We start from the raw sequence: 25,238 nt of genomic DNA, 5'->3' as shown, positions 1-25,238 counted from the left end.
ATGACGTTTTGACTCATCTATCTTCCTCTCTCAGCTTCTTTCTCACACCACCAAGGAAGAACACTCCAAAGATCCTCTCTCAGAGAATTCGCAGCAAAATCTCCAAGAAAACGAAACCCTAATGAGGATTCATTTAGATCCTTGAAATTTTTGGGCTTTTCTCTTACCTCCACTTCTGATAATTTCGAAAAAGCTTTGTGATTCTTCTTGCAGATTCGTTTAGAATTTGAGTGATGTCATCGAATAAGTCACGAAGCTGTTCTACTCGATCTAGACCAAACTCCCGAGTCTCTTCACAGGTCCTTGTTGATGCAAAGCTAAACAGAAGTTTCGAAGAATCTGAGCGTTTGTTTGACTACTCAGCTTCAGTTAACTTGAACATGCCGAGTTCGTCATGTGAGATACCTTCTTCAGCTGTCCCAACTTATTTACAGAAGATTCAGAGAGGGATGTTGATTCAGCCCTTTGGTTGTTTAATCGTTGTTGATGAGAAAACCCTCAAAGTTATTGCCTTTAGTGAAAACACTCGAGAGATGTTGGGTTTGACTCCACATACAGTGCCAAGTATGGAGCAGCGTGAAGCTCTCAGTGTCGGAACTGATGTGAAATCATTGTTTCAGTCTCCAGGTTGTTCTGCTTTGCAGAAAGCTGTTGACTTTGGCGAGATTAGTATTCTGAATCCCATCACGCTTCATTGTAAGTCTTCAAGTAAGCCCTTTTATGCGATTTTGCATCGGATTGAAGAGGGGCTTGTTATAGATTTGGAGCCAGTTAGTCCGGATGAGGTGCCTGTTACTACTGCAGGGGCTTTGAGATCGTATAAGCTTGCAGCTAAATCGATTTCAAGGTTGCAGGCATTGCCTAGTGGGAATATGTCGTTGTTATGTGATGCTCTTGTCAAGGAAGTTAGTGAATTAACAGGTTATGATAGGGTGATGGTGTATAAGTTTCATGAAGATGGGCATGGGGAAGTGGTTGCTGAATGCTGCAGGGAAGACATGGAACCTTATCTTGGGTTGCATTACTCTGCCACTGATATACCCCAAGCTTCGAGATTTCTCTTTATGAGAAACAAGGTTAGGATGATTTGTGATTGTTCTGCTGTTCCGGTTAAAGTAGTTCAAGACAAGAGTCTCTCACAGCCAATAAGTCTTTCTGGATCTACTTTGAGAGCTCCTCATGGCTGTCACGCACAATATATGAGTAATATGGGCTCAGTGGCGTCTCTTGCCATGTCTGTAACAATCAATGGTAGCGATAGTGATGAGATGAACATAGATCTACAGACTGGAAGACACTTATGGGGCTTGGTGGTTTGTCATCACGCAAGTCCTAGATTCGTGCCTTTTCCGTTAAGATATGCTTGTGAATTCTTGACTCAAGTATTTGGCGTGCAGATCAACAAAGAAGCGGAATCAGCTGTTCTGTTGAAAGAGAAGCGTATTTTGCAAACTCAGAGTGTGCTATGTGACATGCTTTTTCGTAATGCACCCATAGGTATAGTCACTCAATCACCAAATATAATGGATCTTGTTAAATGTGATGGCGCAGCCCTTTATTACAGAGATAAACTCTGGTCTCTGGGGGTTACTCCGACAGAGACACAAATTAGAGATCTAATCGATTGGGTTCTTAAAAGTCATGGAGGAAACACTGGCTTTACCACTGAAAGTCTAATGGAGTCTGGCTATCCGGATGCTTCTGTTCTTGGGGAGTCAATCTGTGGAATGGCTGCCGTGTATATTACTGAAAAAGATTTCCTTTTCTGGTTCCGTTCTAGCACTGCAAAACAGATCAAGTGGGGTGGTGCAAGACATGATCCCAATGACAGAGATGGTAAGAGGATGCATCCTAGATCCTCGTTCAAGGCTTTTATGGAAATAGTAAGGTGGAAAAGTATGCCATGGGATGACATGGAATTGGATGCAATTAATTCTCTGCAGCTAATAATAAAAGGCTCGTTGCAAGAGGAGCATTCAAAGACTGCTGTGGATGTCCCGCTTGTGGATAGTAGGGTTCAGAAGGTAGATGAATTGTGTGTTATCGTGAATGAAATGGTGCGTTTGATTGATACAGCCGCTGTTCCTATATTTGCGGTTGATGCCTCTGGTGTTATAAATGGTTGGAACTCAAAAGCGGCCGAGGTAACTGGACTGGCAGTTGAACAAGCAATAGGCAAACCTGTATCAGAACTTGTTGAGGACGATAATGCAGAAACCGTTAAGAACATGTTAGCATTGGCACTTGAAGGTAATGCTAACATGTTCCTCTCCAGTATGGAAGCAAATGTCCTTTTATCTGGTTTCTGGCTTCCTTTTATATTTTGTTTTCATCGTTTTTGACTGTTTTCGCAGATTTTCATCTGTGCCTTGTGTTCATAATACATAATAGGTAGTGAAGAACGTGGTGCTGAAATCAGGATCAGAGCATTTGGTCCTAAAAGGAAAAGCAGTCCAGTTGATTTAGTTGTCAACACTTGCTGTAGCAGAGATACGGCAAATAATGTTCTTGGTGTATGCTTCATTGGACAAGATGTTACAGGCCAGAAAACACTTATTGAAAACTACAGCCGTGTGCAAGGAGATTATGCCAGAATCATGTGGAGCCCTTCAACACTCATTCCGCCAATTTTTATGACCAATGAGAACGGATTATGCTCAGAGTGGAACGATGCAATGCAGAAGCTCTCCGGGATAAAGAGAGAAGAAGTTGTCAATAAAATGCTTCTTGGGGAGGTTTTTACCTCAAATGATTATGGTTGCCGCCTTAAAGACCATGACACGTTAACTAAACTGAGAATAGCTTTGAATGCTGTGGGTTCTGGCCAGGAGAACATAGAGAAGCTTTTCTTTGGCTTCTACCATCGCGATGGTAACTTCATCGAGGCATTGCTTTCAGCAAACAAAAGGACTGATATTGAGGGAAAGGTTACTGGGATTTTGTGTTTTTTGCAAGTACCTAGTCCAGAACTCCAATATGCTCTACAGGTTCAGCAAATATCAGAGCAGGCGATCACCTGCACGCTCAATAAATTGGCATATCTCCGCCATGAAATGAAGGACCCCGAAAAGGCAATATCCTTCCTTCAAGATTTGCTACATTCATCTGGATTAAGTGAAGAGCAAAAGCAGCTCTTGAGGGCAAGTGTTTTATGCAGGGAGCAGTTAGCCAAAGTCGTAGGCGACTCAGACATAGAGGGGATCGAACAAGGGTACCAAAAACCTGAATCTTCTGTAGTTCTCATTAGCTTAGTTTCGAACTCTAGAATCTTCTGTTCTAATCCTGTTACTTTTGTTTATTTATGGCTTTTAAATCAGCTATGTGGAACTGGATTGTAGCGAATTCAGCCTGCAAGAATCCCTAGAAGCAGTTGTAAAACAAGTGACGGAGCTCAGCATGGAACATAAAGTGCAGATCATCTGCGACTATCCTCAAGAAGTTTCATCAATGAAACTGTATGGAGACAACCTAAGGCTTCAGCAAATCCTCTCAGAGACACTGTTAAGCAGCATACGATTCACGCCTGCGTGGAAGGGATTATGCGTGTCATTCAAGGTAATGGCGCGGATAGAAGCTATAGGTAAAAGAATGAAAAGAGTGGAACTAGAGTTCAGGATAATACACCCGGCACCGGGACTGCCTGAGGATCTGGTAAGAGAGATGTTTCAGCCGTTGAGGAAAGGAACCTCAAGGGAAGGTTTAGGACTACACATCACCCAGAAGCTGGTGAAACTCATGGAGAGAGGAACGTTGAGGTACCTGCGAGAGTCTGAAATGTCAGCCTTTGTGATCCTCACACAATTTCCCTTGATTTGAAGCACAACACCACCTGTCTTCAATATTTCCATTATTGTTGAGAATAAAAGTGGTGCTTTTGAAAATATATGCTTTAGTTACTGTAACTGTGTTACATAATTTTGATAACAGTATCTATATATACATTTTTAAAACACATTTTGGGTTTTACCTTTTTATTTGTAATTATTTAAAAACTTATTTACAAAGTTAATCTCTAAAAATTTTCAAAAAATAGTATTACTTCAGATTTTGTTTCTTAAATATTTTACATACCCCTATGATATATTTAACCCCATCTTCTATTGTGTATTGAAGATATTTTATCTATGAATCCGCTCAAACAAATAAAACAACAATTTGATTCCTATTTTGTTTCCCAAAACCTATGAGATTTGATTATTAACGTAAGAAGAAATTCGATTCACATTTATTTAAATATTATAGTTAATATATATAAACTTAATAAAATTTTAAAATATTACGAATATGTGAAATTAAAAAATTTAAAATATTATAGAATAAGGTTATATAGTAGATGGGTTATAAAGAAGACATATTGGAATTAACAAAATATCATTAAATTTTTGCTAACACGGATTAAATCCTCATTTTATTATTTGTCAAAACTATTAATATTATAATATTTGACATATAAAAATTAAGATGATTTAACTAAGATTGTGTAAAATAATTAAATCATTAGGAAAAATGTGACTTAATCATAGCGTAGAAATGATTTACTATGTATTTAGATCCCTTATTTTTTGTTATAATAATTAAAAATCAAAACAGAATCTCAAGTACTAAACAAAATAAACTAAATATAAAAAGCAAATGGTTATAAAGTATATTGCGGATTAAAAAAATTAATATAAACATTTAACCGCACAAACTGTCGGAAAATTTAATTATTCTTTATTTGAAAAACATCCAATATTTAACAAACAAATATAATATTAAAAAAAAATATATAAACTATATGCACGTGGTGTACTGCGGGTTAAATTCTAATATACATTATTATATCGTATTATATGTTGTTTATCCGGATTGGCTTATTTGAGTCATATTACAAATAGTGAAAAAGTAAAGAAAAAAATTAGTGGTGGGCATTTAAACAAAACCAAACCAGCCGAACTCAAACTGTTCCAAATCAAACCCAATCTTACACTCCAACCATTCGGTTCGATAACCTAATGTGCTTATTAAATTAATTAATTAATAAAATTGTAAATATGGGATCTTACTTAGTACCACTTGTGTTTGGTTTCTATTTTTCTTTATTTTCAATTTTCTAATAAAATTAACTAAATAGAAATATAGATTTAATTATATAGTTAATATCACATAATTTATTTTAATATGGTTAAGTTTTTCTTTCTTTTCTAATTTGTTGGATTAATTCACTTACAACTTGTTGCTTATCAAACCACAATAAATTTTATTTTGTTACGTTAATTGATGTTTAAACCAAATTAAAATCAAACCAAACCAAACATAATCCAATCCAAACACAAACCAAACCAAACTAACTTTGGTTGAGTTTGGTTAGGGTTTTACCAAAATTGAATAAACCGAACCGAACCAAACCAAACCTAAACTTAAACAGAAATGCCCATCCCTAAGAAAAAAAAAATCTGGTTCAGTTGAATAGTAGGTGGGCTTTGGGCCTAATTGATTTTAATTGTCTGACTCCGATTTTCTCACCGAACAAATACGAAAAGGACGCCGCTGTGTGAGTTTTATGGTGTTGCACCAGTTACGTATACAACCCGCTGCCTACTACTCTCTCTGTTATAGAGCTCCCTTAACCTCTCGATCGATTCCGGTTTCGCTTCCCGGAGGTTTGTCTTGAATCTCGAAGTAACTTACGTAAAGATTGAGGATACGTCAAACTGTTCCCAAGTTCTGTTCTGTTCGTTAAAGATTTGGTCCATTTGGAATCCAAAATTTCTGCCATACTGTTGAAGCTTTTAGTATGGAGGAAGGTTCCAGTTCCCAAGAGGTGGTCGGTGATGAAACTAGTTCCCTGGATGTAGTTGTTTCTGCCAATGAAGAGTTGGTTAAACTAAGGAAAGAAGCAGCAGCTCTGGAAGCTCTGAAAAGTTCGTCTAATTGTGATGATGATGATACTGGCCGAGTGAAGCTTACTGAATTGTATGACAAGCTACAAGAGTTGGGCTCAGATGATGCTGAAGCTCAGGCTTCCAAAATTCTTGCGGGTTTAGGTTTCACAGAAGGTAAGCTAGCGAGTCCAACTAAGTTACTCAGGGGTGGCTTGAGGATACGGATAACATTAGCTAGAGCTCTCTTTGTGCAACCTACTCTATTGTTGTTAGATGAACCAATCAACTATCTCGACCTGAGAGCTGTTTTGTGGTTAGAGGAGCGTTTGTGTCGCTGGAAGAACACCTTAATTGTTGTTTCACATGATGTTGATTTCCTCATCAACACTGTCTGTACGGACTTAATACATTTGCATAACCAGAATCTCAACCGCTATCGTGGTAATTTTGATGCTTTCGCAACTGGATATATTCAGCGACGTAATGAGATGTACCAAAAAGTTTTGAGATATACGAGAAACAGGTCAAAGCAGCAAAGAGGTCTGGGAACCGTGCGCAGCAAGACAAGGTAAAGGAAAGGGCCAAGTTTGCTGCAGGGAAAGAAGCATCATCCAAGCTTAAGGAAAAGGATGAGGTGCTATTTTGATTTTCCAGAACCAATCAACCTCCCTCGTCCTCTTCTGCAGTTGAGAGAGGTTAGCTTCTTGATGTGATTCTCCCAAGGAATCGACGCTCTAAGGTAGGTAGACTGATAATCCTAGAACTCCGATGGCTCGCAAAGCTGGATGATAAGGCGCGAGATAAAATCGAAAATCCTTATGCTCCAAGCTCTCTTAAAACAAACCAAACAAAGCAAGGCGGTAGAACTTTAGATAGAAGCTTCGCGGAGACAGATGACAAGGTGTGAGACGAATCCCGAAAATCCTTGTGCCCTAGACTCTCTTGTAACGACTCTTCAATCCTCAGCTAGTGAATGACAACGTCAAGTGCGGCGGAATCACTTGATATACCAAAAACTCTTTGATGTAACCCACCAAGGAGAACTCTTTGATGTAACCCACCAAGGAGAAAGAACAAGTTCCAAAGGAACAAGGGAGTTTACCACTCTCAAATCAAAGATAAAAGATTTCTTGATCGAGTTATTTTCTCAAGTGAGATTACATGTGTTTATATAGGGATAGAAAACTTGGTCACAAAACCAAGTATTGATTATTCTTGAAACTAAAAACATTAAAGATACTAAGTTGAATGAAGACCCAACTCTTGGTGCATGTTTCCAAAGTGACTCTTGATGCATGTATCTCTTATTTTCGTCACTCTTCTTTGACCACAAAATAAACTGATTATTTTGGGCTTTCTTGGGCTTGTATTAGGCTCAAAGTGGCTTGGACTTGATAGATATCATCCCCAGTAGAATTTCCCATGCTCTCTTTGGCCATAAGCTCTTCAATCAACCCATTAAGTGTTTCCTTGATTTTCTTTGACCTTGACTCTTTGATCCAACTTGCTGATGAGAAACAACATGGGCTGTATGATTTCTTCACCATGGTCTTAGTAGAAAAATCTCCTGGTTGCCAAACATAATCTGGAAGCTCCTAAACCAGTTGGACCTAAAACTCTTTAGGTGAAGAACTAGATTGACCTCTTTTGGCAAATGAAGCGTAACTTTGTGGTTAGTTGGCCAAATCTTGTTTTCTTGAACTTGTTGGAAACATACGAGATCCATTGACATCCTCCAATGGATTTTGTGTCGAAATTGTTGCTGAGTTGTTCTGTGTAACACGATCTTTGGTTCAGACGCGAAACTGGAACTGGGATAGATCCACTCACTTGAAATATCCATATCTTTCACATATGAACTGATCTTAATGTGATTCCAAATCTCCATGGTTCCGGAATGGATCAAGATTCCAGAACAGTTTGTTTCATAGCTTGAATCTTTCTGACTTGGTCGGAACCCTCTGTTGAATGCTCGTAGGTCCAAATCGCGTAACCATGAGTTCACCTGATTTGTAAAATGGATAACTCCTTCATCTGAACTCTGATTGGACTGATTCCACTTCGAGATATGCTCTAAATGAGGTAAGAATGTATCCCAGAAGTCGTTCGTCTGGAAGAATTGATCTTCGACTTCATTTGTGTTAAACAAGACTCAAGAGTCGTCTTCGATGCTTTCATGATCATATCATACCCCTCCTCTTGAAAAAAGTTTCGTCCTCGAAACTGTAAGGCTTTGGGTTGGAGAGTGTTGAAGTGACTCTAGTGGCTGACCATGAGGTTGATTTGCACCGTTTTTAGCAAGACTTTTCTTGGTTCCTACAAAATCTAAAACTTGCTCTATCTTGCTTGACCATAAATTGAATGTTGACTTTTCTCTCCTTGTTGGTGCATGAGCTGAATCATCCATACTTCCAAGGTTGTGAAAGGTCAGACTTTCCTTTGTGACTTCCTCAATTTGATCTTTGCATACCACTTTGTGCTTTTGTTTCTCTTCCTTTTGTTCACTTGGTGAATTTGTGATTTCCAACAGATCATCCTGAACCTGCAACACCTTATGCTCCTTGTCTTGAATGTGGCATTTTGTATGAACCAGATTATCTTGCTGCACATTCTCCTCACCATTGACTTGCACACTTAATGGTATTTTGGGATCCAACAACTCTCCTTTGGCAACAAGTTCCCCACAGTTTTCTCTTGCTTCTTTGGAGGTAGTAGTAGGCTTTGCTTCAATGCTCAATTTTGGGGTTGTCTTCTCCTCCATAGAATAGCTTGATTTCAGGTTTGATGATCTCAAACCATAAGCTTGATGTGTTGGACACCTCCTCTTGAGTTGTTTCTCAACCAAATCCTCCTTAGGCAACATACCCTCCATGCTTCTACTTCTCTCAGATAACCTTTGCCTTCTTTGGTGTAACTCTTGGTGATCATGGTTGGGAACAAATCTCTTTCTCATGACTGCTTTCATTTCATCCCATGTGTCAACTGACCGGTCTCGGTGGTGCATCTTTCTAGTAACCAGCTGATACCACCAATTGATTGAATGATCATAAAACTCTGTAGCAGCCACTTGAACTTTCTCGCAATCCGAATAGTCTTGACATTGAAAGACTAATTCCATTTTCTTTTCCCACTCCAAGTAAGCATCTGGATTATTTTTTCCATAGAATGGTGGTATTTACAGCTTGATTCCTCTCAAATCATCATCATTTCTTTGTCTAGACTCTTTGTTTCGTCTCGGACGCCGTTGACCATCAATCACTACAAGAAAACAGGTGATTAGCGACTACAAATAGCGACTACATATGTAGTCGCCACAACTAACAGACTACATAGTGACTATTTAGCGACTATTCTGTGACTACAGATAATTAGTCGCTACTGAGTCACTCTATAGCGAATAATTCATGCAGTCGGTATGGTGGCCGTATTTTAACGACTACGAGGCGACTATTTTGTTGATGGAACTATGTAGTCGCAACTTAGTCGCTAAATTAACGACTATAGTACGACCACATCAAATAATCGTACACTTTGGTGACTAAGCTGCGACTCATTCGGCGAGTCATAAGGTAGTCGTAAAGTGGTCGTAAAATTTGGCGAATGCACGGCGACTCATACGGCGAGTCATTACATAGTCATCGTGTAGTCGCCAAATAGTCGCAAAATACAGTTAAAAAAACGTGTTTTCCATGTGGGGGTTGGTGTACCAACTTTTATAATGTAGTCGCCTATTAGTCACCTAGGAAAGTCTATAAAAACGAGTTGCACTCATTTGTTCTCTTCATTTCGAACAAGACACTTTCCTTTCCTAAAAAAAAATTCTAAATCAAAAAAAAAAAAGTTTGGCTTTATATAATCTTATATTTTCTCCCAAAAAATATATAAATATATATATATATATATATATATATATAATTATAATGGCGGGATATTACAATTATGGTGGTAATGGCGGTAATTATCGGGAGTGGATGTACAAGAGGTTCGATGAAGTGACGGGAAATTTTTCATCTGAATTCGAAGTGGGGGTGGACCAATTCTTATCGTTTGCAAGTAGCCAAGATACAGTTCAGAATAATGGGGGTAAGTTTCTCTGTCCATGTAGTGTTTGCAAAAACAATAGATGTCTCTCGGGTAGAAGAGTTATGAGTCATCTGTTTAGTAATGGATTTATGCCAGATTATTATGTTTGGTATAACCACGGAGAAGAAATTAATTTGGATATAGGAAGTAGTTACACTGATAGGACGTATGATGGGAGTCATGAAGAAATGGGTAATGTAGTAGAAGATCCATATGTGGATATGGTGAATGATGCATTTCGTTATAATGTGGGTTTAGATGATAATTATCATCAAAATGATAGTTATGAGAATGTGGAAGAATCGGTACAAAACCATTCACAGAAATTTTACGACTTGTTAGATAGTGCAAAAACTCCTTTATATGATGGTTGTCATGAAGGTCACTCGCAATTGTTATTAGCTGCTCGAGTCATGCAAAATAAGGCGGAGTATAATATGAGTGAAAAGTTAGTAGATTCGGTTTGCGGAATTTTGACGGATTATTTACCAGAAGGCAACCAGTCTACCGGTTCACATTATGAGACAGAGAAATTGATTCGTAATTTGGACCTTCCATGTTATATAATTGATGTTTGTATTAACAATTGTATGATTTTCTGGAAAGAAGACGAAAAGGAAGACACATGTCTATTTTGTGGTTCACCAAGATGGAAGCCTAAGGAGGACCGACGGAGAACAAGAGTACCATATAGTCGTATGTGGTATCTACCTATTGCTGATAGGTTGAAGAGAATGTATCAGAGCCAAAAGATTGCAGCGGCAATGAGATGGTATGCAGAGCACCAATCAAAAGAGGGAGAAATGAATCATCCTTCTGATGCGGCGGAGTGGAGATATTTCCAAGAGCTTAACCCTCGGTTTGCGGAAGAACCTCGTAATGTCTACCTTGGATTATGTACCAATAGGTTCAATCCATTTGGCATGTCTCGTAATCATTCATTGTGGCATGTCATCTTGACTCCATATAATTTACCCCCAGGTATGTGCATGAATACGAGTACTTGTTTCTTACAGTTCTGAATTCTGGGCCAAATCATCCGCGAGCTAGCCTCGATATCTTCCTACAACCTCTTATTGAGGAGTTAAAAGAGTTTTGGTCTACTGGAGTCGATGCATACGATGTGTCTTTGAATCAAAACTTTAATCTAAAAGCAGTGCTGATGTGGACGATAAGCGACTTTCTGGCGTATAGCATGTTATTGGGATGGACCACCCACGGTAAATTGTCTTGTTCAATTTGCATGGAAAGTACAAAGTCGTTTTATCTACCCAAAGGAAGGAAGACATGTTGGTTTGATTGTCACCGAAGATTCCTGCCTCATGGTCATCAATTAAGGAAGAACAAAAAAGATTTCCTGAAGGGAGGAGACGCTTCTAACGACTATCCACCACAGTCTTTAACTGGTGAGCAAGTTTATTACGAGCGTTTGAAATGTGTAAATCCACCAAAAACCAGGGAAGTCGGTGGTAACGGTCATGAAAAGAAGATGCCAGGCTATGGAAAGGAACATAATTAGCACAAAGAAAGCATATTATGGTCGCTACCTTATTGGAAGGACCTCAATCTCCGATATAATATTGATGTGATGCATACCAAGAAGAATTTTGTGGACAACATCTTGTATACTCTTATGAGTGTACAGGGTAAATCTAAAGATAATGTCATGTCAAGATTGGACATAGAACAATTTTGTTCTCGACCACACTTACATATTGATAGGAAGGGTAAAGCTCAATTCCCAGCATATACATTGACAAAGGAAGCCAAAACAATTTTATTGGAATGTGTCTAGCATGCGGTGAAATTTCCAGATGGTTATTCGTCAGACTTGGCTAGTTGTGTTGATCTGATCAATGGCAAGTTTTCAGGAATGAAGAGTCATGATTGTCATGTTTTTATGGAGCGACTTCTTCCATTTATCTTCACAGAACTCCTAGACCGGAACATTCACCTTGCATTATCAGGTATTACAGATTACTTATTTAATTAAATAAGTACTATATATTTTTTAATATAATTTCCTAAGACATGAAATTTGAATACATTTTCAGGGATTGGAGCATTTTTCAGGGATTTATGCTCAAGAACTTTGCAAAAAAGTCGCGTTCAAATTCTTAAACATAACATTGTTTTGATCTTATGCAACTTAGAAAAGATATTTCCACCATCATTTTTTGATGTGATGGAGCACCTGCCTATACATCTCCCATATGAAGCAGACTTGGGAGGCTCTGTCCAATATAGGTGGATGTATCCTTTTGAAAGATTTTTCAAAAAGTTGAAAGGAAAAGCGAAGAACAAAAGATATGCAGCTGGATCAATCGTTGAGTCATATATCAATGACGAGATTGCTTACTTCTCTGAGCACTACTTTGCCGATCATATACAAACAAAATCAAGGTATAATTAAATGAAATTATAATTTATACTTAATTTGAATTACTTTTAATTATATTATTTGATCAGGTTAACAAGATTCTATGAAGGTGAAGTCCCAGTACATCATGTCCCTGGAGTCCCTAATATATTTACTCATGTCGGTTGTCCAAGTGGGGAAATGCATGAAGTATGGCTTTCAGAGAGAGACTATCAGTGCACACATTTATATGTTTTACGGAATTGTGACTATTTTCAACCAATTGAGAGGTATATAATATAGACTCCACATTTTTTCTCATATATATTAAATATATTTTATCTTCTAAGTATGTTCGAAGATTTTCTTTCTACCAAATATCCTGAATTAACCGAAAAAGAACTGTCCACGAAAAAAGCTGAAGAATATCATGTGTGGGTGAAAGATTATATAAGTATACTCGAACGCCCCTAACCGACTCTGTTTGTGCATTTATTTATATCATTGATAATATTTATATGTATATAATAATGTTTGACCTTATTATATATATATATATATATCCAGGTTATATACTGGAACGCCACAAATCCATTTCCTACTTAGGTTCAAGAGATAGTGCATGGACCTTTACACAAGGTCAAAACTTGGCTAATATACTTTACAAGAGGCTATGTGTTTCATACACAGAATCACGGCGCTGGACGGAAGACATGTAACTATGGTGTATGTGTTAAATGTGAAAATTACACAAATGCATCTGATGGTGCAGATTTCTATGGGAACTTAACTGATATCATAGAACTTGAGTACGAAGGGATGACCAATTTGAAAATCACACTTTTTAAGTGCAAGTGGTATGATCCTGTCATTGGTAGAGGGACTCGGAAGAGCAATAGTGGCGTTGTTGACGTGAACTCTTCAACAAAATACAACATATATGAGCCATTCATTTTAGGTACGTAAGACTCAATATAATTTAGATATAAGTTTATTTAATGTAACTATCCATACTAAATTGCGATTTTGCACACAGCATTTCAAGCGGATNGGTGGATGTATCCTTTTGAAAGATTTTTCAAAAAGTTGAAAGGAAAAGCGAAGAACAAAAGATATGCAGCTGGATCAATCGTTGAGTCATATATCAATGACGAGATTGCTTACTTCTCTGAGCACTACTTTGCCGATCATATACAAACAAAATCAAGGTATAATTAAATGAAATTATAATTTATACTTAATTTGAATTACTTTTAATTATATTATTTGATCAGGTTAACAAGATTCTATGAAGGTGAAGTCCCAGTACATCATGTCCCTGGAGTCCCTAATATATTTACTCATGTCGGTTGTCCAAGTGGGGAAATGCATGAAGTATGGCTTTCAGAGAGAGACTATCAGTGCACACATTTATATGTTTTACGGAATTGTGACTATTTTCAACCAATTGAGAGGTATATAATATAGACTCCACATTTTTTCTCATATATATTAAATATATTTTATCTTCTAAGTATGTTCGAAGATTTTCTTTCTACCAAATATCCTGAATTAACCGAAAAAGAACTGTCCACGAAAAAAGCTGAAGAATATCATGTGTGGGTGAAAGATTATATAAGTATACTCGAACGCCCCTAACCGACTCTGTTTGTGCATTTATTTATATCATTGATAATATTTATATGTATATAATAATGTTTGACCTTATTATATATATATATATATATCCAGGTTATATACTGGAACGCCACAAATCCATTTCCTACTTAGGTTCAAGAGATAGTGCATGGACCTTTACACAAGGTCAAAACTTGGCTAATATACTTTACAAGAGGCTATGTGTTTCATACACAGAATCACGGCGCTGGACGGAAGACATGTAACTATGGTGTATGTGTTAAATGTGAAAATTACACAAATGCATCTGATGGTGCAGATTTCTATGGGAACTTAACTGATATCATAGAACTTGAGTACGAAGGGATGACCAATTTGAAAATCACACTTTTTAAGTGCAAGTGGTATGATCCTGTCATTGGTAGAGGGACTCGGAAGAGCAATAGTGGCGTTGTTGACGTGAACTCTTCAACAAAATACAACATNCGGAATTGTGACTATTTTCAACCAATTGAGAGGTATATAATATAGACTCCACATTTTTTCTCATATATATTAAATATATTTTATCTTCTAAGTATGTTCGAAGATTTTCTTTCTACCAAATATCCTGAATTAACCGAAAAAGAACTGTCCACGAAAAAAGCTGAAGAATATCATGTGTGGGTGAAAGATTATATAAGTATACTCGAACGCCCCTAACCGACTCTGTTTGTGCATTTATTTATATCATTGATAATATTTATATGTATATAATAATGTTTGACCTTATTATATATATATATATATATCCAGGTTATATACTGGAACGCCACAAATCCATTTCCTACTTAGGTTCAAGAGATAGTGCATGGACCTTTACACAAGGTCAAAACTTGGCTAATATACTTTACAAGAGGCTATGTGTTTCATACACAGAATCACGGCGCTGGACGGAAGACATGTAACTATGGTGTATGTGTTAAATGTGAAAATTACACAAATGCATCTGATGGTGCAGATTTCTATGGGAACTTAACTGATATCATAGAACTTGAGTACGAAGGGATGACCAATTTGAAAATCACACTTTTTAAGTGCAAGTGGTATGATCCTGTCATTGGTAGAGGGACTCGGAAGAGCAATAGTGGCGTTGTTGACGTGAACTCTTCAACAAAATACAACATATATGAGCCATTCATTTTAGGTACGTAAGACTCAATATAATTTAGATATAAGTTTATTTAATGTAACTATCCATACTAAATTGCGATTTTGCACACAGCATTTCAAGCGGATCAAGTTTGCTATATTCTGTATCCATACACAAAGAAACCAAAGCGGGAGTGTGTTCTGAAAGTAAATCCGAGGGGAAACATTTCAGGAGAATATGAAAACAATGAACCGACTCTATTGCAAAAAGAAAATGATGATGCTGTATTGATGACTACAGTTGAAGATCTCATAGCCGACAGTTTGGTAGAAGACGCTAATCCAATAAACCTTGATTACGATGTTGGAGATGCGGATCCAGAAGATGAATTCCAGTGTAATTTATTGTCTTCTGATGATGAAGAACAAGAAGAAGAAGAACAATATGCATAGTATATTTAATATATTATGTATTATTATTTGGCAAAATTACTATGTATTTGTATTATAAATTTTTTCTTTTTACTGTGTAATATTATTGTGTAATATTATAAAAATAATTCAGTATTTTATAATTAATCTATGTAATTTAAATTTTAAAATTTGGGCTTAGATTACATACCGAGATTAAAATTACCTAAACCCAACTAATCCTAATTAAACCCAAATCCAAATCGATTTATCACTCTCTTCTTCCTCTCGATAACCCTAATCCATCAAAGCAAATAATCTCTCATCTCCCACACAGCATCGCAGCCTTCGCATCCTTCGCATCCTCTCGATTCCCGACTTTGTAAACCCTAACCCTAATCCTTCGCATCCTTTGCATCCTTCGACATACTCGGATCAATCTCTCATCTCTCAGACTCTCACACGATGCCTAATCGAGGAAGAAAGAGGAAACAATCTCCTAACCTTTCTCAGAGAGTCGGAGTGTCAACACCAAATCAACGGCCGCACACTCTACCCAGTCAGTACAACTTCACGCCGACAGTCCAATCTCCTCCTCCACTGCAGACGCCTGAAGTACAACGATAGTCATCGGCGGCCCAGATCCGGACCCATCCTCCGCCTCAACAGCTTTTTCAGAACTCCTACACTCACCCACCGCAGCCTCAAGTACACCCGAGTCCTTCTGAAGAAGTCCACTACAATCCGTCGCATCCTCCAACTCTTCAGGTTANAGTTTAGTTGATATCATAGACTTAGCATTAAGTTTGATTATTGATTTGCTTTAGCCTTTGGTTTTGTTACTTTGAGTGTCTCTGATGGTTGACTTTGGTTTGATTGTTTCATGTGTATGGAGGTTTGATCGTGACACTANTCCAAGCTGATTATCCTCCGGTGTTGCCGGAACTCCAGGAGGACACATTACGGGCTCTAAATGCGCTGTTTGTAGTGCCAAACAGACATGAGTTCACCACCGTCCTCTCTCTTATTCCCCTACCAAAGACCGAATGGTATGTTTAGGTCTCGTCTCATTTCATATTAGGGTTTAGGTCTTGTTTAGGTCTCATTGGTTTTGGTTTTGTTTAGGTCTTGTTTAGGTCTCATTGGTCTTGGTTTTGAAGTGTTTGGTCTCTGATGCGATTACAAACTCTTTGAATAATGGTGCACACAACTCTTGATGGTCAATTTTGAAGCTATGGTGTATCGTTTCTTAGACTTATCATTAAGTCTTCTTAGTTTAGTTGAGATCATCCTTCTACTTCTTAGTTTAGTTGATATCATCCTTCTTCTTCTTAGTTTAGTTGAGATCATCCTTCTTCTTCTTAGTTTAGTTGATATCATAGACTTAGCATTAAGTTTGATTATTGATTTGCTTTAGCCTTTGGTTTTGTTACTTTGAGTGTCTCTGATGGTTGACTTTGGTTTGATTGTTTCATGTGTATGGAGGTTTGATCGTGACACTAGATCTAAGCTTGTTCGGAAGATTACTAAAATTCTTTTAAACAAATTTGAAGGTCCTTTCTACAGCTGGACATGTGTTCCTCGGGATAAACAGGAAAGATACTTCATTGAGTTTGCGGTTAAGTGTTATGTCCTCTAGCCTTCATATATAGCTTTAATCTTCCTATACTGCTTTACTCTTCATATATTGTTTTATTTACTTGTGCTTCTTATCACTCACATTAGCTATTTTCTTTTTGTTTTTTTGTAGAAAACCCACACTTGGGATCCTTTGATAACTGGGACTGTTCAAGCTAACTTTGAGACCATCTGTCAAAATCGGCTCAAAGACATGGTTAGTACCGTGAGAACTACTATACGCCAGCCTAAATGGATTGGAACTAATCTATGGACAACAATGACAGAATACTGGGACACTGAAGAAGCACAACAAAGGAGCAAAACATATTCTGATGCCCGTATGTCTGACCGTAATGGCCTCGGTCCTCATGTCCACCTCTCAGGGCCAAAGTCGTATCGACAGATTCAAGACGAAATGGTGAGCCAATTCTGTTGTTACACATTTGCCACTTTTATTTTTGACCTAGCTGTTACATTAAAAATTTACTTGTCTGTTTCTTAACATTGTAGGAAGAGGAATTGGGAAGAGAAGTACGTATTGGTGAGGTTTTCATCAAGGCACATACAAAGCCTGATGGGACATATGTTGATCGGAAGGCAGAGAAGATAGCAGAAACATATGAGAAGAATGTGCAAGAGAGGTTGTCTCAGCTCGAGGAAGATCCTTCTGCCATCTCAGATGGTTATTCACGGCCCCGGGAGCTAACAACTGAAGAATATACAGAAATCTTTCTTCAGGTTACGTTTTATTTTAACAATACACAAATGTTATCTTGGAGTTTAATTTTTCATCCTTTAATATCTTATTTTCTCTTACTTTGCAGTCCACTGAGAAGGATTCAAGAGGAAAACCTTTTGGAGTTGGAAGCCTCCATGACTGCATTGTCAATGGCAAGCAGAAGCAAGCACGAGACACTTCTACCTTTGTGGCTATGCAAGAACGGTTGAAGGAAGCTCAACGAAAGATAGAGGAGCAGGCTGCTCATATGTTGAGGCGTGATGCAGAAATTGCTCAACAATCCGAAATTATTGCTGGGCAGAAGGAGAAGATTGACGAGTTCGACTTGGTGGGGAAGTTTCTGCGGGAATGTGATCCACGGTTCAAGCAGTTCTTAACAACTCATTCAGCTAAAGAGACAACCACGACAGAGCCTGTTCAACAAGAAGATCCATCTTCAACTCCATAGCTTACTCTATGTGTTACCTACTAAGTAACTCTTTTTTGATGAACTCAATGGCGACTCTATGTGTTGTACTTTGTGTTTTGGAAACTATAATAACTTTTAAGTACAATGTATTTTGGCATGAATGTTATGTGTTGCTTTAGGTTTCCAATTTAGAATCATTTTTTTTTTGTTGACAGGGTTAAAAAGAAAAAGCGAAATTACAATATTCTATATCCAGTTTCAGAAAACATTAGTCGCCAAATAGTCATCAAATTTTAACAATATAGCTAAAAACTAAAGTGACTATATAGTGACTACTACATATATTAGTCGCCAAAACGTCACCAAAACTTATACGACTATCTACCGACCAAATTAACAACCCATTTGTTCAGGTTTCTTAATCACATAATAGTCGCAAACTAGTCACTAAAAATAACGACTACATGATGACTACTATGTATATAGTCGTAACGTAGTCGCAAAAGAGTCACTATATTTTACGACTACATGATGACTACTGTGTGACAACATGTATATAGTCGTACATTAGTCGCAAAATTGTGACTAAATTTACGACTACAACAATTAGCGACTCTCGATTCACGACTGTATGAAATAGTCGCTAATTAGTCGTAACTCTTGATTTTGCAACTACGAGGCGACTAATAACGTAGTCGCAAAATGCGTGTTTTCTTGTAGTGAATAGACGAATTGCCTCTTTGGCTGTAGTAGTCGTCTTCTTCATTTCTGTGACGCCTAGGTCGATCTCCTTCTCTGCTATGATGCAAAATCTGTGGTTGTCTCTGTTGTGCCTTTGCTTTAACTTCATTCAATCTCTCGTAGAGGGCATTCATCTCAACCCTCAACATCCGTCGCGTCTCTCCCATAAGTGCTTGAACTTGTCGATCATTAGACATTTTTTTTTTGTGGAATACACAGGTTCTTCTTGTTTTCTTTCCTTTTTTTCCTTTTTTTTTTTGAAAGATAGAAGATGAAAGAACGACAATGAAAGAAAAAGATGAAAAGATAGATAGATTAAAAGATGGATAGATTAGAAGATGAAAGGTTTTGATTAGAAGAATACCAAAAGTCCTTGAGCGGGCTCTGATACCACTTGATGTGATCCAATTGCTCTGATACCACTTGATGTGATTCTCCCAAGGAATCGACGCTCTAAGGTAGGTAGACTGATAATCCTAGAACTCTGATGGCTCGCGAAGCTGGATGATAAGGCGTGAGATTAACTTGAAAATCCTTATGCCCCAAGCTCTCTTAAAACAAACCAAACAAAGCAAGGCGGTGGAACTTTAGATAGAAGCTTCGCGGAGACAGATGACAAGGCGTGAGACGAATCCCGAAAATCCTTGTGCCTTAGACTCTCTTGTAACGACTCTTCAATCCTCAGCTAGTGAATGGCAACGTCAAGTGCGGCGGAATCACTTGATATACCGAAAACTCTTTGATGTAACCCACCAAGGAGAAGTCTTTGATGTAACCCACCAAGGAGAAAGAACAAGTTCCAAAGGAACAATACCACTCTCAAATAAAAGATAAAAGATTTCTTGATTGAATTATTTTCTCAAGTGAGATTACATGTGTTTATAGGGATAGAAAACTTGGTCACAAAGCCAAGTATTGATTATTCTTGAAACTAAAAACATTAAAGATACTAAGTTGAATGAAGACCCAACTCTTGGTGCATGTTTCCAAAGTGAGTCTTGGTGCATGTTTCGTCACTCTTCTTTGACCACAAAATAAACTGATTATTTTGAGCTTTCTTGGGCTTGTATTAGGCTCAAAGTGGCCTGGACTTGATAGATATCATCATCCCCATTAGAATTTCCCATGCTCTCTTTAGCCATAAGCTCTTCAATTAACCCATTAAGTGTTTCCTTGATCTTCTTTGACTTTGACTCTTTGATCCAACTTGCTGATGAGAAACAACATGGGCTGTATGATTTCTTCACCATGGTTTTAGTAGAAAAAACTTCTGGTTGCCAAACATAATTCTGGAAGCTCCTAAACCAGTTGGACCTAAAACTCTTTAGGTGAAGAACTAGATTGACCTCCTTTGGCAAATGAAGCGTAACTTTGTGGTTTGTTGGCCAAATCTTGTTTTCTTGAACTTGTTGGAAACATACGAGATCCATTGACATCCTCCAACTGATTTCGTGTCGTAATTGTTGCTGAGTTGGTCTCTGTAACACGATCTTTGGCTCAGACGCGAAACTGGAACTAGGATAGATCCATTGACTCGAAATCTCCATATCTTTCACATATGAACTGATCTTAATGTGATTCCAAATCTCCATGGTTCCGGAATGGATCAAGATTCCAGAACAGTTTGGTTCATAGCTTGAATCTTTTTGACTTGGTCGGAACCCTCTGTTGAATGCTCGTAGGTCCAAATCGCGTAACCATGAGTTCACCTGATTTGTAAAATGAATAACTCCTTCATCTGAACTCTGATTGGACTGATTCCACTTCGAGATATGCTCCAAATGAGGTAAGAATGTATCCCAAATAGTCGTTTGTCTGGAAGAATTGATCTTCGACTTCATTTGTGTTAAACAAGACGCAAGAGTCGTCTTCGATGCTTTCATTATCATATCACTTCTACTATCCCAACAAGCAAGATTTCAGGCTCTCGAATGTTGATTTAGCCATAGATATGGGGAAACGAGTAGCGATCCTTTGGGCCTAACGGAGCTGGCAAGTCCACTCTTTTGAATCTTCTTGTGGGGAAGGGAGAAGCAGGAGGTTCAGATCCAACTGAGGGTGAAGTGATTAGAAGCCAGAATGTGAGGATCGGCAGTTACTCTCAACACTTTGTTGACCAGTTAACAATGGAGCAGACACCGGCTCAGTATCTTCTTCGTATGTATCCTCACCAAGAAGGATGTAGCAAACAAGAGGTGGTGCGTGCGAAACTAGGCAAGTTTGGCCTACCACGTCACTACCATTTAACTCCAATTGAGAGATTGTCTGGAGGACAAAAGGCTAGGGTTGTGTTAAACTCCATCTCAATCAAGAAGCCACACATTTTGTTTCTTGACGAGCCAACAAATCACCTGGACATGCAGACTATAGATGCGTTGGCAGATGCACTAGTTGGGTTCAAAGGAGGAGTTGTGTTAGTGAGTCATGACTCGAGACTCATATCTCGTGTCTATGAGGACGAAGAGAAGAGTGAAATTTGGATTGTAAATGACGGAACAGTGACTTTCTTCCAAGGCACGTTTCAAGAGTACAAAGACGAACTCATTGGAGAAATCAAAGCAGAGGTTGATGACTTGTTTCCTTCAAAACAGAAGAAGAGGTTAATGAGTTCCCTGTGAATTCATAATAACAATCCCTCTGTTATTCTTAAAGTTGATCAACGACTTTTTATTAAATCTTTATGTATTCTTAAATTAATTCGAGTTTCATGAACTACAATGTTTAAAGATCAAATTGACATGAATCTTTTCTATCGTAAATTCGTTATAATTTGATCATTTCTATAAGTAAGAAAAAGATGATTCAAAAATATTCAACTAACTAGTTTTTGGGAAGTAAACCTCACTCTATATATTTTGCAAGGGAAGTATTTTGATCAAAACATGATCTTCTAGTTTCACTAGATTGTGAGGATGGTCCACACCACACCACACGTACGGGTCCCGGCCCCTCGTCAAATTGAGAAGATGGTCCCCAATCTCCTAGTTTCACGACATTCCTATCGAGTTAATGCCACTTCCTATGCAATGCTCATCAACAACTTAAATTAAAAATTTTGTTAATCAAGAGATTTGCTTGGTAACTAAAGCTGTTAATTCATGGTTTCAAGGTGTTTTGTACCCAAAACTTCAAACAAGAGGATGCTTAGCTCCTACCTTTGCAACTGGCCGACAAGTGGCACCTGCTTTTTTTTTTGGTGCTTTTCTTGTTTTTTTCTTCTTCTTCTTTCGTTCCAAAGCTATTGATTGCATCATTTTTGTAATCTTGTTTACCTAATTTATAATATTAGTAATTTTGTATTAGGACCATTTTTAGTTGAACGCAATTTTTAGTCTTTTTTTTTTTTGTTGATTCTTTTTATGTCTGCTTGATCAATGACACTTTATACTGTTTGACATGTGTTGGTTACACAAGCTAAAATTATATATATATATATATATATATATATTTCTGTTTTATGTAACATATATTTTTTGCATCTAAAGGTTTTTTTGTGTGTTAAATTCTATAAAAAAGTGCATTTTGATATATATATATTTTTTTTTTGTCTCGTTATCGTAGGTGTACGTGCAGAAAAATAGAGGATGTTCCAGTTTACATGCTACGATAATAGGATTGGAACGTTAAATTCTTAAAGAGATTATAACTATATATCTAGAGGTGTGTGAATATAATTTGTTTCAGTTTCACTCAAAGTAATAGTGCGAACAGAGGTCTTGGCATTTTTCGGTGCGTGAAATTTATCAATTTTACTGTTTACCATCCAAAAATAATCATGTTCAGTTTTAGGGGACACATCCTCATTCATAGCTTCCAAGAGTCTTTTCATGTCCTTTTGGTTAGACGTTAGTACGTTACACACAAAATAATATGCATTTTTTGGTGTTTGCTAGAACAATATAAATTTTTTTATCAACAAAACATATACATTTTAGACACCAAAACATACTCTTTTTTCGTTCAAGAAGTACTCTACATATATACCTTATTATATAAAACTTGACTTAAATGATAACACATAAATTGGCAAAAAAATAAAAATTAAACTTAAAAGAAAGAAATGAGAGGATGTAATGAAGAAATACGAACAAGAGAGATTAACCTAAATTTCACCTCAATGTTAAATGAGATGGCGAATGTGGTCGGTGACAAAGGAAGATATTGGAGTCAGCAACATGGTAAGTGGCTGCATATAGTTTCGGCAGTGGCAGCGGCAAGTTTTGTGGATAGCTTTTTTTTTTTTTTCATTAGAACATTTTCATTAATTAAACCAAGGTAAAATACAATGGTGAAATGCGGTTTTTGAAATCCTAAAGCCGGCGAAAAACAAAAATATCTCCAGAAGCTTAAACATGATACACGGGGAACATGTAAAAAACTAAAGCCAAAAAGAAAAGCTCTCAAAATCATTGGAGAAATCGGAAGAAAACATTAGTCGCGGGACTATGTACTCAAGAGTCAATGTCAAAAAGACCTGCAAACGCAAATGGAAGAGACCCAAGGATAGAGGCCACCGTGAAGATTTAACCCAACTAAAAATGAATACCTCGAACACAATAAGCAAGGAACGCGAATCTAATTCCTACCCACCTAATCTTATACCGAGAATCTACGTCTAGGACTTTGCGTCCCCACAAGAGGTTAGCCTTACAAGAACAGACAAACCACAGAAAAGACCTTATTATTTTTTGGACTAATGGCGGTGGTAGGAGACTTGGTTTAAAGATTCAACGAACAATTAAGAGGTACCCGAAAGCTATCCTAACCCAGACAGAAGACCCGGCCGTAACTTCCTCGAGAACGAAAGCTAAACTAGATGACCTAACAAACTAGTAAAATAAACAAGAAACAACATCTAAAAGCCAACATCAAACAAGCCGGGGATATACCAAACTAGCTTAATTTGATGAGATTGAGCTCAATTATCGGACAGAAGAATCGACCGCACCACCCAACTGAAGAGACGTCTCCAACGAACACCACCGACCACCTCGATGGACCAGATCTGTTTCTTCCGGGAAGAGCGAGACTCAGAGAACACGGTAAAGCGAGGACGAATCAATGGCAAAACAAAGCCGAAACACCGGTAGAATGAGCAAGACATCATCATCTTCAAAGTCATCAACAAATCTACACATGGAAACCAGAGTAGATCTACTTCCGATCTCGTCGAGAGAAGCCAAACAGCTCAAAAGAACTACACAGCCGACAAATATACTACATCAGAAGGAAGAAAAACAATAAGAAAAACACAACGAGGGGGCTAGAAAGCCATCAGACGTTGGCCAAAAAACAGGGGCGGCGGTTTTGAGTTTTTTTAGAGGAGAAAGGCGAGAGAGAAATACTAGGGTTTTGTGGATACCTCAGTGTAAACGATTTTGTTTAGATCTTAAAAAGAGATAAAAAAGAGATAGAAAATATATGTATTTACAATTTAGCGATTTTTAGGTAAATACTGCAAAATATATGTGTTTTTCGCTTATTTTTTATTTTTGTCAAAAGAAAAAAAGAAAATTTTTACTTATTAATTATTTTTATTTTAGCGTTTGTTGATGGGACATTTGTAAAATTACTTTTTTTTTCAACCAAACATTAATTAAAAGAGAACTCCAAGGTTAGTTACCCAAACCGGAGGATAAGAGTTTACAAAAGAAGTTTTTGAAGTTAAAGAACGTGAAGATCGAGACAATTTGCACGTACGTTTGTCGCATGGGGAATTCTGGAAAGAGTGAAGGAAGGAAAGAACGATCTGAGCAAGGTGAAGTCGTTCAACAAATTCGAAAAAGCAGGTCAATCATCAGGTGACTGCACCATTGCGTCTAACTCTGCACAATCCGTCTCAAAGCTTGAACAGTCAATATCTGCCGCCAAAAGAGATTCCATAGCCCAAATCAATGCTCCTAAAAGTATCGTCGTATTTTCACTATTACGGTACCACCAGCCTAGACCCATAAATAGATCAAAATTTTTTCATAATCCATCCACTTGACATCTGGGAGAGGAATCCCTAACCTCCAAAAATGACGAAGTATCCAAATATTTTTCAGAGAAGAACTTAGCCTCCTTCCACATAAATTTATCATTAACCTGAATACCCTAAAATTACTTTTTTTTTAAAACCATTTGCAAGAATACCCTATCTTGTAACTAAAATCGTAAATTTAAGTTTTAGCCAATGAATACTTGGGAGAGTTTTTATAAATCGAAAACCCATGACCAACTACTTCGCCGAAGATCTATCAAGTCTTTTTTTTTTTTTTTTTT

The 25,238-nt window shown here is 37.5% G+C and overlaps 3 protein-coding genes across 3 annotated transcripts; all 3 read left to right on the top strand.

Annotated features, from left to right (window-relative positions):
* Positions 234 to 3,952, top strand: LOC104724019 (phytochrome C). Its single transcript, XM_010442472.2, has 3 exons — positions 234 to 2,250; positions 2,392 to 3,211; positions 3,318 to 3,952. Exons 1-3 carry the CDS (start codon positions 234 to 236, stop codon positions 3,814 to 3,816), a joined length of 3,336 nt encoding a protein of 1,111 aa, XP_010440774.1. The 3' UTR covers positions 3,817 to 3,952.
* On the top strand, positions 5,777 to 6,510 carry LOC104728199 (ABC transporter F family member 4-like). Its single transcript, XM_019231912.1, has 3 exons — positions 5,777 to 6,038; positions 6,138 to 6,253; positions 6,388 to 6,510. Exons 1-3 carry the CDS (start codon positions 5,777 to 5,779, stop codon positions 6,508 to 6,510), a joined length of 501 nt encoding a protein of 166 aa, XP_019087457.1.
* On the top strand, positions 17,297 to 18,272 carry LOC109127316. Its single transcript, XM_019231911.1, has 3 exons — positions 17,297 to 17,503; positions 17,596 to 17,823; positions 17,910 to 18,272. The coding sequence occupies exons 1-3, from the start codon at positions 17,297 to 17,299 to the stop codon at positions 18,270 to 18,272; spliced, it is 798 nt and encodes a 265-aa protein (XP_019087456.1).

Source organism: Camelina sativa, chromosome 11, assembly GCF_000633955.1.
Source record: "Camelina sativa cultivar DH55 chromosome 11, Cs, whole genome shotgun sequence".
Classification (NCBI taxonomy): domain Eukaryota; kingdom Viridiplantae; phylum Streptophyta; class Magnoliopsida; order Brassicales; family Brassicaceae; genus Camelina; species Camelina sativa.
The sequence above is the reverse complement of the archived record's forward strand: the minus strand, read 5'-3'. Positions and strand labels throughout refer to the sequence as shown.